This window comes from Stegostoma tigrinum, chromosome 3 (genome assembly GCF_030684315.1).
Source record: "Stegostoma tigrinum isolate sSteTig4 chromosome 3, sSteTig4.hap1, whole genome shotgun sequence".
Classification (NCBI taxonomy): domain Eukaryota; kingdom Metazoa; phylum Chordata; class Chondrichthyes; order Orectolobiformes; family Stegostomatidae; genus Stegostoma; species Stegostoma tigrinum.
The window spans coordinates 101288912-101305475 of record NC_081356.1 but is presented as its reverse complement, the minus strand read 5'-3'; the positions used below and the strand labels follow the sequence as shown (position 1 = coordinate 101305475).

General features: G+C 42.0%; 1 protein-coding gene across 1 annotated transcript in view; it reads right to left on the bottom strand.

Annotated features, from left to right (window-relative positions):
• Nucleotides 1-14856, bottom strand: part of marveld2b (MARVEL domain containing 2b) — a 32102-nt gene extending 17246 nt beyond the window's left edge. Inside the window, exons 1-3 of the mRNA XM_059644787.1 lie at nucleotides 14803-14856; nucleotides 6932-8155; nucleotides 5181-5216 (exon numbers count right to left, since the gene is read on the bottom strand). Of these exons, the coding sequence (XP_059500770.1) occupies nucleotides 5181-5216; nucleotides 6932-8140 (1245 nt within the window). The 5' untranslated portion in view covers nucleotides 8141-8155; nucleotides 14803-14856. The remainder of the gene's footprint in view (nucleotides 1-5180; nucleotides 5217-6931; nucleotides 8156-14802) is intronic.
• Between the last annotated feature and the right edge of the window lie 1708 nt (nucleotides 14857-16564).

Here is a 16564-nt window from a genome sequence, read left to right as displayed (position 1 = left end):
TGCTCTGTCTCTGCACAGATGCTGCCAGACCTGCTGAGTTTCTCTGGCATTTTCCATGTTTGTTTCAGATTTCCAGAATCCGTAACATTTTGCTTTTATTTGGCAGTTTTCAATCAATTCAATAGCAGTGCATGAAATATCTTCAAAAAGAAAGCAGCACCTCACACCCTATAATCTCACTCAATATATTATAATTACCATCCGTCACTGATTGAGTTTTTACAGTTCAAGACAGCCACATTTTTATTAACTTTAATTGTGCTCAATTAAAGTTATTAAAGTTATTTTGAAATAATTTTCAACAAAAAGAAAACCTTGTTTCTCAGTATCTAGTTAATGAAACTTGTCAATATGGAGACTGAGCAGTCTTGGGTTTGATTCTGATTTTGGCGAAGTGAGCTTGAATAAAACTCAAAAGGAATAATACAGTTAAGGAGGTTATTCAGCTCATTACACACTTGCACTTTTGAAAAATCCATCCAAGTAATTCCACTGCCGCCTTCTGTTGCTTTAATAGCACTTTTATTCTCCTTTCCAAATATTAATCCAATTCCTCTTGAATGTTGCTACTATTCAGGGGCATTGTGTTCCAAATCATAACTCGACAAACAAAAAATTCAGTTCTTCTCGCTCATCAATTACCACAAATCCTTGTCCTTCGGCCGCCAACCTTGCTAGTAGTTAGCGTTGTCACTCTACTTAGACAATGAAAACTTTGCATTTTGAACACCTCTATCTGGTTATTTGAGTGAGCTATGTAAATATAGTATACCTGATCCCTTAAATTCCTCTTGTCCTCAAATACCTGGAAAGAACTGACATTTTATAAGCAGCTACTGGATAACAACCAGAAGTGGTCAACTGAACTTACCCTGCACAGTTGATGTTGAAGCTAATATCAGACAGCTGATATTTGCCTCGTAAGAGAAACTAAATAAACCAGGAACCAAAATAAAAATCTTGTGGATTTGTATGGATCAACGCAAAATTATACCATTTGCCAACAAATCATTTTTATGAGTTTGAAAGTAACTGACTCAATATGTTTCTTCTCGTTCTCAGATTAAACACCTTAAATTTGGTCAGCAGTCAGGACAGGAGGGTGTGACCACAAGTGAGGCAGACAGAGAGATCTAAGAAGTGGTGCTGCAGGAGTCTCAGCCTTGAGCATATTTAACCGGTTTGAGACCCTTGTGTCCTGTGAGGATGAGAGAGGGGGCTGTAGGGAGGATGCGTAAACTGACCATAGCACCATGGGACAGGGAGCCATTCAAGAGTGGGGAGAAAAAGAGAAATGTAGTTGTAATTGAGGTTAACAATCAGGAGAATAGACACTTCCTCTGCACCTTCTGTCTGCAACACCATATTCTGCATTCTGTTCTAATACCCTAATGTAATTATTTAAAGGTATGAATTGTTGGTTAGCATGCAAAACAATATGTTTCACTATATCTTCATAAATGCGACAATAATAAATCAAATCCACAGTTCTGTGGCAAGAGGCAACTCCCCCTCCCATTCTCTTGATGACATGTCCATCATGGGCCTCCTGCACTGCCACAATGATGCCACCCGAAGGTTGCAGGAACAGCAACTCATATTCCGCCTGGGAACCCTGCAGCCATATGGTATCAATGTGGACTTCACCAGTTTCAAAATCTCCCCTTCCCCTACTGCATCCCTCAACCAGCCCAGTTCGTCCCCTCCCCCCACTGCACCACACAACCAGCCCAGCTCTTCCCCCCCCACCACCCACTGCATCCCAAAACCAGTCCAACCTGTCTCTGCCTCCCTAACCGGTTCTTCCTCTCACCCATCCCTTCCTCCCACCCCAAGCCGCACCCCCCGCTACCTACTAACCTCATCCCACCTCCTTGACCTGTCCGTCTTCCCTGGACTGACCTATCCCCTCCCCACCTACACTCTCTCCACCTATCTTCTTTACTCTCCATCTTCGGTCCGCCTCCCCCTCTCTCCCTATTTATTCCAGTTCCCTCCCCCCATCCCCCTCTCTGATGAAGGGTCTAGGCCCGAAACGTCAGCTTTTGTGCTCCTGAGATGCTGCTTGGCCTGCTGTGTTCGTCCAGCCTCACATTTTATTATCTTGGAATCTCCTGCATCTGCAGTTCCCATTATCTCTAGTACCAAAGGTTGTGTTGCTTGCCTGATGCCTGGATTCAGGAAATCTCATCTGGGTCACAGAGAAACTTGGAGCAGGAGGGGGAAGATCCAGTTGTTGTGGTCCATGTAGGTACCAATGAAATACGTAGAAAAAGGAAAGGGAATGAGCAGCTACGAGCTAAATTAGAAAGCAGAACCAAAACAGTAATCATCTCCACATGACCACTGAGCCATGAGTTAAATTGGCATAGGGTAAATGAGATGAGAAGGATAAACGCATGGCTCTAAAGGTTGGCATGGGAGAAATGGGTTAGAATTCGTGGAACAATGACCCCAGTACTGGGGAAGGAAGAAGTTGCTTCAATGGCTCTACCCGAATCATGCTGGGGCCAGAATCTGGATGAATCACGTAACTAGGCTTGTGGACAGAGGGGAAATGGGGTTGCCTGGCTAGTAAATGAAATTAAATGAATAACAACAGGTGACCAAGTCAGAAAGTGTGAAATCTGTGGGTAGAGTTGAGGAACTGCAAAGAATAGACCTTGATGGGAGTTACGTACAGGTCTCCTAGCAATAGTCAGGATGTGAGACAGAAAATAAAATCAGGAGATAGACAGGGAAGGTAAGAAAGACACTGACAGAATTAACATTGCAGGCTTCAATATGCAGGTGGGCTGGAAAAAAAAGCAGACTGACAGTGATCCCAAGAAAACAGAACATGTGGAATGCTGGGAGATGATTCTTTTGGAGCAGCTGTGGCAGAGCCCACTAGGGAACAGGCAATTTTAATTTTGGTGATGTGAAATGAGGCAAACTTGATTGTGAAGCTGAAGGCAAAGGAACCCATAGGGTCTAGTGACCATAATAATGTCACCCTGCACGTGGAGAGCAAGAAGTTCACTCAGTTGTAATATCACTGCAAATGATTCAAAGGAAATGACAAAAGACAGAAAAAAGGAGCTGATCAGAATTGATTGGAAGGGGAGCCCAGCAGGGAAAATGGCAGAGCAGCAATGGCAGGAGTTTCTGGGGTAGTTCAGGAGGCACAGCAGAAACTCAGGTTAAGAAAGAAGCAGCATATTAAGGAGAAGACAAGTCAACCATGGCTAACAAGGAAAGTCAGGACAGCAAAAAAAGCAAAAGCAAAAAAAACATACAAGTATGGTAAAGAATAGTGGGAAGCCTTTAAAAACTGGTGGAAGACACTAGTAATATACCTGAACTTCAAGAGAGTTGGAGCTCGATGTGACTGTAGCGGTCACCACTAAGGAGAAGATGCTGGGTAAGTTGAAACATTTGAAGGTGGATAAATCATCAAGACTGGACAGATTCCACCACAGAGTTCTGAAGGAGATAGTTGTGGAGATCATGGAGGCCTTGGTGGCAATCTTTCAGGAATCACTGGAGCCAGGGAGAGTCTCAGAGAATTGTAAAATGGCTCATGCAATATTCACATTTAAGAAAGCAAGGAGGCAGAAGATAAGCCAGTTTGCTTGACCTCTGCATTGATTATATCTGAGAGGCCATTAATAAGGATGAAATTGCTGAGTACTTAGAAGTGCATGGTAAAATAGGACTGAGCTCGGCCTCGTCAAATGGAGGTCATACCTGACAAATCTGTTACAAATTTTTAAGGAGTAACAAGCAAGTCAGTCAAAGTTAGAGCCAGTCAATGTTATCTATTTGGACTTCCAGGAGACTTTTGATGAGGTACCACACAGCAGACTACTAAATAAGATAACAGCCCATTGTTAGGGGCAATGGACTGGCATGGATAGAGGATTGGCTGACTGGCAGAATGCAGACAGTAGCAATAAAGGGGTCTTTTTCAGAATGGCAGCTGAGTGGAGTTCTGTAGGGGTCAGTGTTGGAACCACAACAATTCATGTTATGCATTAACAATATGGACGAAGGAACTGAGGACATTGTTGCTACGCTTATGGATGACACAAAAGATAGGTGGAGGGACGGCTAGTTTTGAGGAAGCAGGGAGGCTACAGAAGGACTTGAACAGGCTAGGAGAGTCAGCAAAGAAGTGGCAAATGAAATGCGATTTGGGAAAGTTGAGGTCACGCACTTTGGTTGGAAGAATTGAAGTGTAGACTACTTCTAAACTGGGAAAGGCTTCAGAAATCTGAAGCACAAAGGGACTAAGAAGAATTCTGAACTAGAACTGCTAAGGTTAACTTGCAGGTTCAGCTGGCAGTTAAGAAGGCAAATACAATGACAACTTTCATTTCAAAAGATTAGAATACAAAAGCAGAGATGCACTGCTGAGGCTGTACAAGGCTCTGGTCAGACTGCACTGGAATACTGAGAGCAGTTTTGAACCCCATATGGAAAGGAGGATGTGATAGCATTGGAAAGGGTCCAAAGGTGGTGTACAAGAATGATCCCAGGGATGAAGGGCTTGTGACATGGGGAATGTTTCAGCACCCTGATGGAATTTAGAAGGTTGGAGGGTGGGGGAGGAGAAGGAGGAACTCTCACTGAAACTTAAAGAATACTGAAAGGTCGGGTTACAGTTGATGTGGAAAAAATGTTTCACTAGTAGGAGGGACCTGCACTAGAGGGCACAGGCTTATGAGTGAAGGGGCAATACTTCAGAACAGATAACAAGGAATTTCTCAGCCAGAGAATGGTGAATCTATGGTACTCACTGCTGCAGACGATCGTGGAGGCCGAGTAATTTAATCTATTTCAGACAGAAATAAATAGGTTCTTAAGCGAGGTGATCAAAGATTACGGAGAACCAGAAGACAGTGTTTGGGAAACATATCAGCCATGATTGAATGATGGACCCGAATAAATGGGTCGAATGGTCTAATTGTGATCCTTTATCTGATGGTCTTATGAATTTAAAACTTTGCTGTAATTTAATTTAATCCAATCCTCCATTAAATAGTCTGCGGTAATAATACTTGTGCCTTAACAGTTATAGCAAATAATTTCATAATGGAACTCAGCAAGCAAGTTAGTGCAGATGAATAAACGTCTTTTGAAAAGAAATCAAATTAGGAAACAGTGCGGAATTGTTGACAATGGATTTGCATTCTTACCGGTTCCAGTGATGTACCAGCCTCTGTACTTCTCATCTAGGAAAGATGTGCAATTGAAAAATGTCAAAAGTATGTTTTCAAACCTAAAACACAAACACTGAATACATTGAATTGCAACCTATAACTTGGAACTCCTTGAGAATTTTGTTAAATTGGCAAAATGAATTGGCTGAGAAATGACGTTTTTTTTGTTTATAGAAGTAATACAAGCCCTGGGCTAAGCACATGATTCTGAATTTCTTCACCAACTTAATTCAAGTCCTTCAATTCATTCCAAAGGTGTTGATCATTAGAGGGGTTGCAGCGCCCTAGCACCAGAACCTCTGTTGTCCACTTTTATCACTTAAGTTTTTATTCTATCCTGGATGGCTGTCTTTAATCTTCCAGTTTACCTACCCCTTTCATATTTTTCACTCTGGGCTCCTTCTCTACCTACCTACTCAAGTCTCCCCTTTCCAAATGCCCCTCCTCCCCCAACCTTGTCTTCAGCAGAAATACCATTTTTCCGAGCTAACAGTTCTGAAGAGTCGTCATCAGACTCAAAACATTAACTTTGCTTTCTTCCCATAGATGCTGCGAGACTTGCTATGTTTTGCTAGCAATTTCTGTTTTGTTTCACATCAACATGTCTTGATTGTTGCAAGTTTTATTTAAAAATCGGTCAGCAATGCTGATTTGTTTAAACAATCGTTCAGGATACAAAAAAACACTTGAAATTGCAAACCAGAAACTTGAAATAAACTTTTTTTTTTAGGTCTTTTCCCCAGGGTGGGCGAATTCAAAACTTGAGGTCATAGGTTTAAAGGTGAGGACGGAAAGATTTAAAAAGGGACCTGAGGGACAACCTTTTTCACACAGACAGTGCTTTGTGTGTAGGATGAACTGCTAGAGGAAGAGTAGATGTAGGTACAGTTAAAAGATATTTGTACAGATACATGAATAGGAAACATTTAGAGGAATATAGGCCAAACATAGTCCAGTGGGACTAGTTTAGTTTGGGAAACTTGGTTGGCATGGGCGAGTTGGACCAAAGGATCTGCTTCTGTGCTGTATGATTATGACTCTATAACGATAATTTGGGAAATCATTCCATTTTATCCAGTCATCTGTGGGTTATTACATTTTGACTCCTTGTATTAGACCTTGTTCATTGTGACATTTCAGAATTAAAATCTCAAAAAGAATAGAAAGTGAACCTATTGTACCATAGAGCTCACTATGCCTACTTCTCTCAGAAACCTGTTCTGTTTGGGTTCCACAGAATGAATTCTCTGCTGTTTACCAAATTACAAGATTTAGTTTCAATTTTCTAACTTGTGTACAAGTTGTGTTCACAGTGGGTCAGAATGCAGTAAAGGTAAAAAAAGTGTCAAATAGTGATCACCAAATTGGCATAAACAAAGCTCAGTAACAACGAGGATTGGCTTGGAATGTTTTCAATGGTAGGCAAAACAGCTCAACATACAAGCTGAAGTATTCCGCTTTCTTCCATGAAAACCACTTCAACTCTCTGCTAAACCAAGATGACATTCATCCCTTCAGTTGGGCAGTACATAATCAAAGATTCAACAACAATTTTTCATTTTCACAACAACAGTGCATTGGTCTTTGTTGGGAGTAATTTGACATATGCAAAACAAAAACACAGTTGAATAACTAAAGCAGATATAGTGAAAGTATTTTTGCTTACTCTTGAGCATGAAGCAGGGGATGGTAATGTGTTTGGGTTTATTCTGTTTAAAAAGAATTACCTCATATTCTGCATATTCTTTTTGTTTCCTTTTTGCCTCATGCCTCCAAAGCTTTAGGCACACAATTGAACTGATGAGATAAAGAAACATTGTGGCAAACAGGAAGATGACTGCAGCAATTTGTCCTCCTTCTATACGGCAAAACGTAGAATTTATTGGAGTGTTGAAGAGAGGATAATAACAAAGCCCACCACGATTCATGTCATTTAAATACACTATAGCAGCAGCCAGGAAGAGAATAAACAGGACAATATTAATGGCAAACTCAGTCAGTGGCCACCAGTTGGAATCCAGTAAAATAGTCCGATAATACATGGACATGCCCAGTACGAGTAAAATAATGGTGACAACCCATGCCAAGCCTGCAACGACAATGACAAAAGGAGTTTTTGGTCCATCATAATAGTATCCTCCTTGCAGACTGTTGGCAACATGACTATATGGACGTGAGTAACCAAACATATTGTACCATTCATTGTCCTTGTGAATGTAAGCACAGACACAGGCAAAGACAGCTGCTCCAGACAGTAACTGAACTACACCCAAGATTCTCAATAAACCAGCCCATGACTTCATGTAGGAGTATTTCATGTGGTACACCTGCACCTTCTCACTGTAGCTCTGTACGGTGCGGGTATGACGATCCAACGAATCATAGGGATCACGAGGCAACATGACTTCAGTTTCTTTCCGAGAGTTATAGCTCCCTCCAGAACCTCCATATGGGTCCCTGTAAGAACTAGCCGATTTCTGTTCATCTACTCTGGATTGTTCTTTTGAAGAAGGAGCGGGAGAGGCAGGTGGCGAGCATTCCACTCCCTCACTAATGTAATTGGTTGGAGGTGCCGTATTCCACTGTTGATCATCGCTTTTATTTTTGAAAAAGTTTTTCACAGAATCTGGGATGAAACGTCTTACTGGTTTCAACTCTAGAGAAGTCACAGGGTCATCACTTTCAGCTAAATAAAATTCAGGACCTACAGGTGGTTGCAGAGGCAAAGGCGGTGGTGGCAGTGGGTCTGCACTGTCTGCTAAATTACAGTCCTGAAGACATTTAGAACCTGATACAGGGAGAGAGTTCTCCTGCTGAGACAGATGCGAATGCTGTCCTTCTCGAGGGACCTCATCATATTGAGATATTCTTTCACGATTCCTGTGAGTGTCATGAGACACTCTTGATCTTTGACCTGAAGATGCTCCTGAGGACATTGGTAATGCTTACCCCTGCAAGATTAAAAACAAATTCAATTTATTTGCCTGATTTTGTTTTCTAGTCATTAATAAAGCCTAAATCACAAATATTTACATTTCCAGGAAATAATGAATTTTGATAACCTACGGTCAAACCAAAATACCAGAAGAAGCTTAGAAGAATTTTTCAGATTTGCCCTTGGACCAAAACCAAAACCCCCTGCTGTCTAACATGCTACAAACTGTCACCTTCATGTACCATTGCAGCAATTTTTTCCCACATCCTTCTGCGAATGGGAGAAGATAAGCAGGGTGCACTGGAATAAAATAGATTTTAGGAAAAGAAGCCATATACTCTGGCAGAAATAGAGTAAACAAAAATTATTTCTGTTCCTCAGGGACTGTTAGGCACTAGCTTTTAAAATCATCAATCCCTTCAGGTTTAGCCATTGGCAGCCCTTGAACAGCAGCTTAGGAAGGCAAAGAAGCAAGTCTGCCTACTTAGAAGTCTGTCTTTCTCTACTCTACACAAGCAAAATACGGACTAGGCAGCATGCCAGAAAGTTCAATCCCTTTCAGTTGAGCTGTCATTAATTAGAAAGGCAGAAATGATCAAGTGGTGACACAAAAGATACCAAACACTGCAATACTCATCCAAACTGGCAAAAGAACCCACACCATATTGAAAGCACAATAACGGAGCGATCTTTAATGCTGGGAGGTAAGTTTTGTTGAGCATTTCTACGTGCCCTTAGGTGGTGAGCTATAGTTCATTTAGTGTAGGTAACCCCACGATGCCAGAGGGAGGGGGGGGGGGTGCATACAGTTGCTAGGAAATTAAACCAGCAACACAGAAGAAATAACACATTTCCAAGTAAGGAGGGGAATTGACTGAAAATGGAACTTGCAGTCAGTGCGTGTTTCCATGTATCTGTTTGTCCTTCTAGACGGTAGAGGTTGTCAATTTAAGTGTTATCTAAGAAGTCTTTGTGAATTTCTGCAGTGCATCTTGTGGATAGTACACATGGTTGCTACTGAATGTCCGGTGACGGAGGGGTGAACACAGTCATGAGCAAGTAGGCCATTTTGAACTGAATGCCATCAGGTTTCTTGATTATTGTTGGACCTGCACTCATCCAGGAAGGTGCACAGAATTCCATTAAACTGCTGACTTATGCCTTGCAATGACTGATGGGGTTTGGGGAGTCCAGAGGCAAATTCCTCACTGCAGGATTCCTACCTTCTGAACTACTGTCATAGCCACAGTATTGACAATGCTTCAGTATCTTTCCAAAAGAAAAGCCCATAATGTTAACAGTGGGGAGATTCAGTAACAGCATCGCCACTGAGGATCAAAGGGCTTTGTGAAATTTTGTTGTTGCAGACAGACATTATTTGGCCTTGTGTGATGCAAATATTACTTGCCACTTATCAGCCCAAACTGGAATATTGTTCAGGTTTGCTGCATTTGGACATGGGCTGCTTCAGTACCTGAGATGTCAGAGTGGTGTTGAAACTGGCAGAGTGAGAATCCATACTTTTAGTTTTGTGATGGGAATATGACCATTGATGCAGCAGCTGAGGATTGTTGCCCTGGGATATTTTGCATGGCCCAGCTACCTCCGAGTCAGGAGGCCCAAGTTCAATTGCCACCTTCTCCAGAGATATGTCATAACAACTGAATGGGTTGGTAAGAAAATATCTACTCAAAACTCCTGCAGAGATGTCTGACCTACAACCATCACCACAAGTACCTTCCTTCATGTATGGTTCCATCAGTGAGGTCTGTTCCCTTCCTTCTCTCTATTTCAAGGTTGACTTCCAGTGCCAACCCAAGCTCAGCTTCTGACTGCATATCCTCTATACTACATTGAATGCAATTGGTAACAATAACTATGAAGATTTAAATATTCATAGTGATTGGGTCAATCAAGTTGGAAAGGGTAGCTATGACAACAATTCAGAGAGTTAGGGATAGTTTCCGAGAGCAAAATGTCACATAGCCAACCAGAGAACGGGCTTTCTTGGACCTGTTAATTGGTAAAGTGGCATATTTAAACAAATGAACTCACAGTAAAAGATCCCTAGGAAGTAGGTTCATAAGACAGTACAATTCTCTATTCAGCTTGAGAGAGAGAAACTTGGGTCAGAAACATCCATGTTGAACTTAAGTAACGGGTATCACAATGAAACGAAAATAGTTAGCTAAAAAGTGGACTAGATAGACAGAAAACACAATAAGCAAGAAACAGCAGACATTTAAAAGGAGGTTGTCTATGATACTCAACAACAAAAAGAACCCTATAAAGGAGGAACAATTCTCAGCCATAACTAAGCAAGGAAGTTCAGAGAGTACAATTTGAAAGAAACAGCAAACATGGAAACAAAAGTCTACGATAAAGTTAGAATCTAGCAAAGGAGGACTAAAAAAAACATGGCAAAAAGTGAAAATAAATGATGGGAGCAAACTTGAGAGGAATATAAAAGAAAACTGACAATAACTTCTTTAAACATATAAACAGAATGAGATCGAAGTGAACATAGGCCCCTCAGGAAATAAATCTGGGGAGATAGTTACATGGAACAAGGAAATGGTAGAGAAGTTAAACTGCTTTTTTAAAATCAGTCTTTATAGTGGAGATACTTCGAACATTCTATCAAAACCAAAGATTTAAGTGTCAAGAATAGGGAAGTAATACTATTCAAACTATTGAGGCTGAAGGCAGATAAGCCCCTAGTTCTCATGACTTGCATCCCAGGATGCTGAAAGAAGTAGCTACAGCGATAGTGAATACATTGGCTGTAATTTTCCAAAAGTCCTTGGATTCTGGACAAGTACTGGAGATTGAGAAAACTGCCAATGTGATTTCCTTCTTCAAAAAGGCTGGTAAAAAGCAGGCAACTATAAGCCGAATACCTAACATCTATTGTTGGAAAAATGTTGGAATGTTAAGGAAGCACATTTGGAAAATCGCAACCTAAATCAAGCAGAGTCACCATGGATTCATGAAAAGGAAATCATATTTGACAAATTTATTAGAGCTTGTCAGTGAAGTCTCAACCAGAGTTGATAGAGGGGATACCCAGAGGCATGTTGAATTTGGACTTCCAGAACGCAAGGTACCTCACAGAAGTTTAAGTCATTAACAAACAGCCTAGTGTTGTAGGTCGTATATTGGCGTCAATAGAAAATTGGCCAAAGAGCAGGAAACCCAATGGGGAATGAGAGACTTTTTTTGAAAAAAAAAGGTTAGCGACATGTAACCAGTGAGTTTTCACAGGGATCAGAGCAGGGATAGCAACTGTTTACAACAGCTATTCATGACTTGGGAGAAAGGAATCAAATGTACTGTGGCCAAATAGGTGAAAAGACAAGTTTTGTTAAGGAAACTCATATGTTAAGTAGATGGGCAAAAAGTTACCAAATGGAGTACAGCATGAGAAAACGTGACAGTTTTCAGCTTGGAAGGTAGAACAAAGTATTATTTAAATGGAGACCAAGTACAACACAAAAGGGACTGAATATTACTTGTGCACAACACACAAAGTTGTACATAGGTGCAGCAGGTTATCAGGAAAGCTAATTGAATGTTGGCCCTTATTTCAACAGGGTCAGAGTATAAGAGTCGGGAAGTCTTACTGCAACTGTATCAGGTGCCAGCGAGACCAGATCTGCAGTACTGTTAGAAATTCTGGTCCTACGTAAGGAAAGATTTCATTTTATGAAGGCGGTTCAAAGAAGGTTCACAAGTATGATCCCAGTGATTGTCTCAGGAGCAAAGACAAAACAAAAATGGAGCTCTACTCACTGGATTTTAGAAGAATGAGAGGTGATCTCATTGTAATATATTAAGATTCTTAAGGGACTGTTTCAAATTTGAGACCGAGATGAGAAGGAATGTCTTCTCCCAGAGGGTTCTTGCGCTTTGGAACTCTTTGCTACAGAGAGTAGAAGTGGCAGAGTCCACAGGTTAGATAGATTCTTGATCATAAGGGGCATCAAGTGTCATAGGGAGAACACAGAAAAGTGGACTCGAGGAATATTGGACCAGCCATGATTCTCGAGTGGCGGCCAATCTACTCCTGTTCCGATTTGTTTTTGGTTCTCTCACAAGCCATCTGCTGCTGAAATACTCAGAGCACCCATATAATGCAGACTTGACCATTTCCAATAACCTGGCCTGTCTCGTGTTGTACACAAGGAAGTTCAACTGATCTAAAAGAATGCCAACCATATCCTTTATCAAGTTCTGCTCATCTACCACACATCTTTGCAGGCTTACAGTAGCTCTGTCTCCCTCCTCCTAAATTTACAGATTCCCAGACTTAAATCACTAGAAGATAGCAAGAACTGCAGACGCTGGAGTCAGAGTCATACAGTGTGCAGTTGGAGGAACATAGGACAGGAGCAGAGAACATCGACAAAAACGTTATGTCTGAGTAAGCCTTTGAAATGCTACAGGAAGGGTTAAAGATCCTCCAAATATTTTCAAATAAAAAGGACATAATAAAAAATACAATTTGCATTAAGATAACCTATGTAGTATCAATCCGGAAAAAACCCTTTCTGATTATTTTACTATTTCTTCCTCAAAGTCCAAACAGTCACCTGCTTCTGAAAGGGCCAACAATATATCAAGTGATCAGGAGTGCCTCAGCCAGTGTCCTATTGCCATCCCCAACCACAACCACAGACTACTAGAAATCCCGACAAGAATCAGTGCAACAGGAGCACATGACCCTTTATAACCTTCCAGATTCAACAATCTCATTACTTTTACTCCCATCTTTTCCACCATAGCGGTTGCTTTGTTGCCAGTTATAACTCCTCTAAAGGAGGTCTTTGACTATTGCCCCCACCTCTCACCACACAGCTCGAGATGGAGATTCCATTCCACATCCTGATGGCCAGGAAAGGTGTGCTCATAATAGATTCATCCGAAGAAGCTCCATGACATTGGACTGTGCTCTATGGTCTGTTCCCCAGGATTTACATTGAGACAAGCACTGACTGTGCCTGGAGGACCATCAGCTCAGTGAAAGATGCTCTTTGATTTGCTTGAAACATGTTCGTTTTCCACAGCAAGGAACTGACCTCATGCCACAGATGCAGATTGACACATTCCTAAGTCCGGGAGCACATGCTGAGGGATGCACTAAAGCTGTGGGCAGCTACCACCAAGGTCCACTGATGGTTAACAGGTGTCCATTCAGTTTGGGCCCTCCCAAATGTTTCCAAGTTAGAAGTAGTTTGTGTTTGTTCTATACATGTAAAAAAAAGTATAAAACTGAACTGCTCTAGTGACGTTCCATATAAAGATTTATGAAGGAACACACTTTGAAATTAAGTGTGCTCATAATAGTCAAAGAGATTCATTTCTAACTTGTAATTCCTTCTACCATACAAAGGCAGACATTAAGGGTGGAAATATCAGTGGGCATCCAGCCTATGGAACAAAATTGGAGTCTCTACCATCATTATCCATAACTGTAAATGCGTATGCTACCACAGAAACTCCCTCTAGGGTTGGTTAAGCTAGACAAATGTTGTGGATCAGATCAGCACCTACAGTACAGAGTTTGATATCCATTCTAGCTATGATTGATTAATGATCTACCTCTTTCCTCTACTCATAACGAAGATCACAACATGGGTTGGATGTGCCTTTGAACAGGAAACTCAAAAGAAGTAGGATCTCCTCTGGACCCAACTTAGGCCATCATCGCTTAGCTAATTAATCACTCCAGATTTGAATTTTGTTTCAATCTTTCGTTTTGTTCTTTCTAACCAACGAATTTATTTAATCTTTTGCCAGAATTAGCAAAGCCTATCAGCTTGAAATATTCATGACTGTGTCTGTCTCTCCCCTTTTACAATTGTTGCTGGATCCGAGTATTTCCAACATTTTATTTTACAAATTTCTGGCAATTTGGTTTTATTCACAGTCTACATCAGCACCCATTTCTTCTTCTGGTAGATCTTCATCCCACCCTCGCCTATCCTTTACAAAAAGGAAGATGCAAAACAAAAACCCGGCTACTATGCTGTTATCGAAGCCATACGTACGCAGCCATCGGTAGCTCGGGCAAATATATTCTAGAAACGCGCTTCGCAAGGATCGAGAGATTTCAGTTGTTGGTGTATCAGAAAAGAGAGACCTTTTTTATAAGTTTCTCACAAATGAAAAATAATTCGTTTTTAGGTTCCAAGATTAGTTACAGAATTCAAAGCGATCAACGAGACAATGCACAATATAAAACTTCAAAATCAAAACATTGAGCGCAAAGCATTACAAGAAGCAATGCCTCTCTCATTACAAGCACCGTAAGGAGAAATAATCACCGTTACCGAACCGGCGATGAAAAAGCTTCCCAGCGGAGATTTGAAACCATGTTGCATTTTCTTTCATCCGAAGTTATGGAAATGATTAAAAAAAATTACAATCGAATTCATCGCCGGACGTGGGGAAACCCAGCCCCAGATAAAGGCGTGGCTCAGTTCTCGGGAAGTAGCAGCAACACTCTCCATCCCCATCCCAAACCGGGCCATCCAGATCAAAACCCTCCACTCCCTGTGGGCTCTGGCCACAGTGAAAGAAACAAAATACCGTCCTCGCCCTCAGCAGTTGACGTGGGGTAAAGTTATAGGGGGAGGGGTAAAAACAGAAAGCATTCCCCACCTGGCGCCTCCGGATCAGAGCAGAAAGTTCTCCACCGTCCCCGGGAGAAATGGCGGAAATGCCAGGGACACGGTCACATGACCCATCCCAGTGACGTCACGTCGGCCTTGCTCCAGGTGTCCGCAGGTGGGCGTCCTCCCGCTGAGCGCAAGCGCACCGACCCGCCGCACCTGCGAGTATGCTCATATCGGTGGCCCAGTCCCGCGCAGAGTTCCCCACTCCGACTCGACGAGCCCATCTCCTGAAAATGGTTACTGGATTTCGCTTTGAAAGACCGTCAAATTCAAACAGGTGTGAAATTACAGTATATCGCTACTCCATTAGATAGGTCCCCAAAATGCACAGAAGTAAAAACTGTGATAACAAAGTGTGGATTTGGATAAACACAGCAGGCCAATCAGCATCTAAGGAGCACAAGAGCTGACGTTTGGGGTCTGGACCCTTCATCAGATGAAACTGTAATCGTGGAGTCCAAGAGAAAATGCAGATCTGGCAGTTTCTGTGGAGGGAGGGAGAGAGAGACACGATTAGAACATAGAACATAACAGCACAGTACAGGCCCTTCGGCCCTCGATGTTGTGCCAACCTGTCATACCGATCTGAAGCCCATCTAACCTACACTATTCCATATACGTCCATATGCTTATCCAATGGCGACTTAAATGTACCTAAAGTTGGCGAATCTACTACCATTGCAGGCAAAGCATTCCATTCCCTTACTACTCTGAGTAAAGAAACTACCCCTGACATCTGTCTATATCTTTTCACCACCCAATTTAAAGCTATGCTCCCTCGTGCTCGCCGTCACCATCCTAGGAAAAAGGCTCTCCCTATTCACCCTATCTAACCCTCTGATTATTTTATATGTTTCAATTAAGTCACCTCTCAACCTTCTTCTCTAATGAAAACAGCCTCAAGTCCCTCAGCCTTTCCTCGTAAGACCTTCCCTCCATACCATGCAGCATCCTAGTAAATCTCCTCTGCACCCTTTCCAAAGCTTCCACATCCTGCTTATAATGCGGTGACCAGAACTGTACACAATACTCCAAGTGCAGCCGCACCAGAGTTTTGTACAGCTTTACCATAACCTCTTGGTTCCAGAACTCGATCCCCCTATTAATAAAAGCTAAAACACTGTATGCCTTCTTAACAGCCCTGTCAACCTGGGTGGCAACTTTCAAGGATCTGTGTGTACATGGACACCGAGATCTCTCTGCTCATCTACACTACTAAGAATCTCACCATTAGCCCTGGACTTTGCCTTCTGGTTACTCCGACCAAAGTGCATCACCTCAGACTTGTCTGCATTAAACTCCATTTGCCACCTCTCAGTCCAGCTCCGCAGCTTATCTATGTCTCTCTGCAACCTACAGCATCCTTCGTCACGATCCACAACTCCGCCGACCTTAGTGTCGTCTGCAAATTTACTAACCCATACTTCTACGCCCTCATCCAGGTCATTTATAAAAATGACAAACAGCAGTGGACCCAACACCGACCCTTGCGGTACACCACTAGTAACTGGTCTCCAGGATGAACATTTCCCATGAACTACCACCCTCTGTCTTCTTTCAGCAAGCCAATTTCCGACCCAAACTGCTATATCTCCCACAATTCGATTCCTCTGCATTTTGTACAATAGCTGACTGTGGGGAACCTTATCGAATGCCTTGCTGAAATCCATATACACCACATCAACTGGTTTACTCTCATCTACCTGTTTGGTCACCTTCTCAAAGAACTCAATAATGTTTGTGAGGCA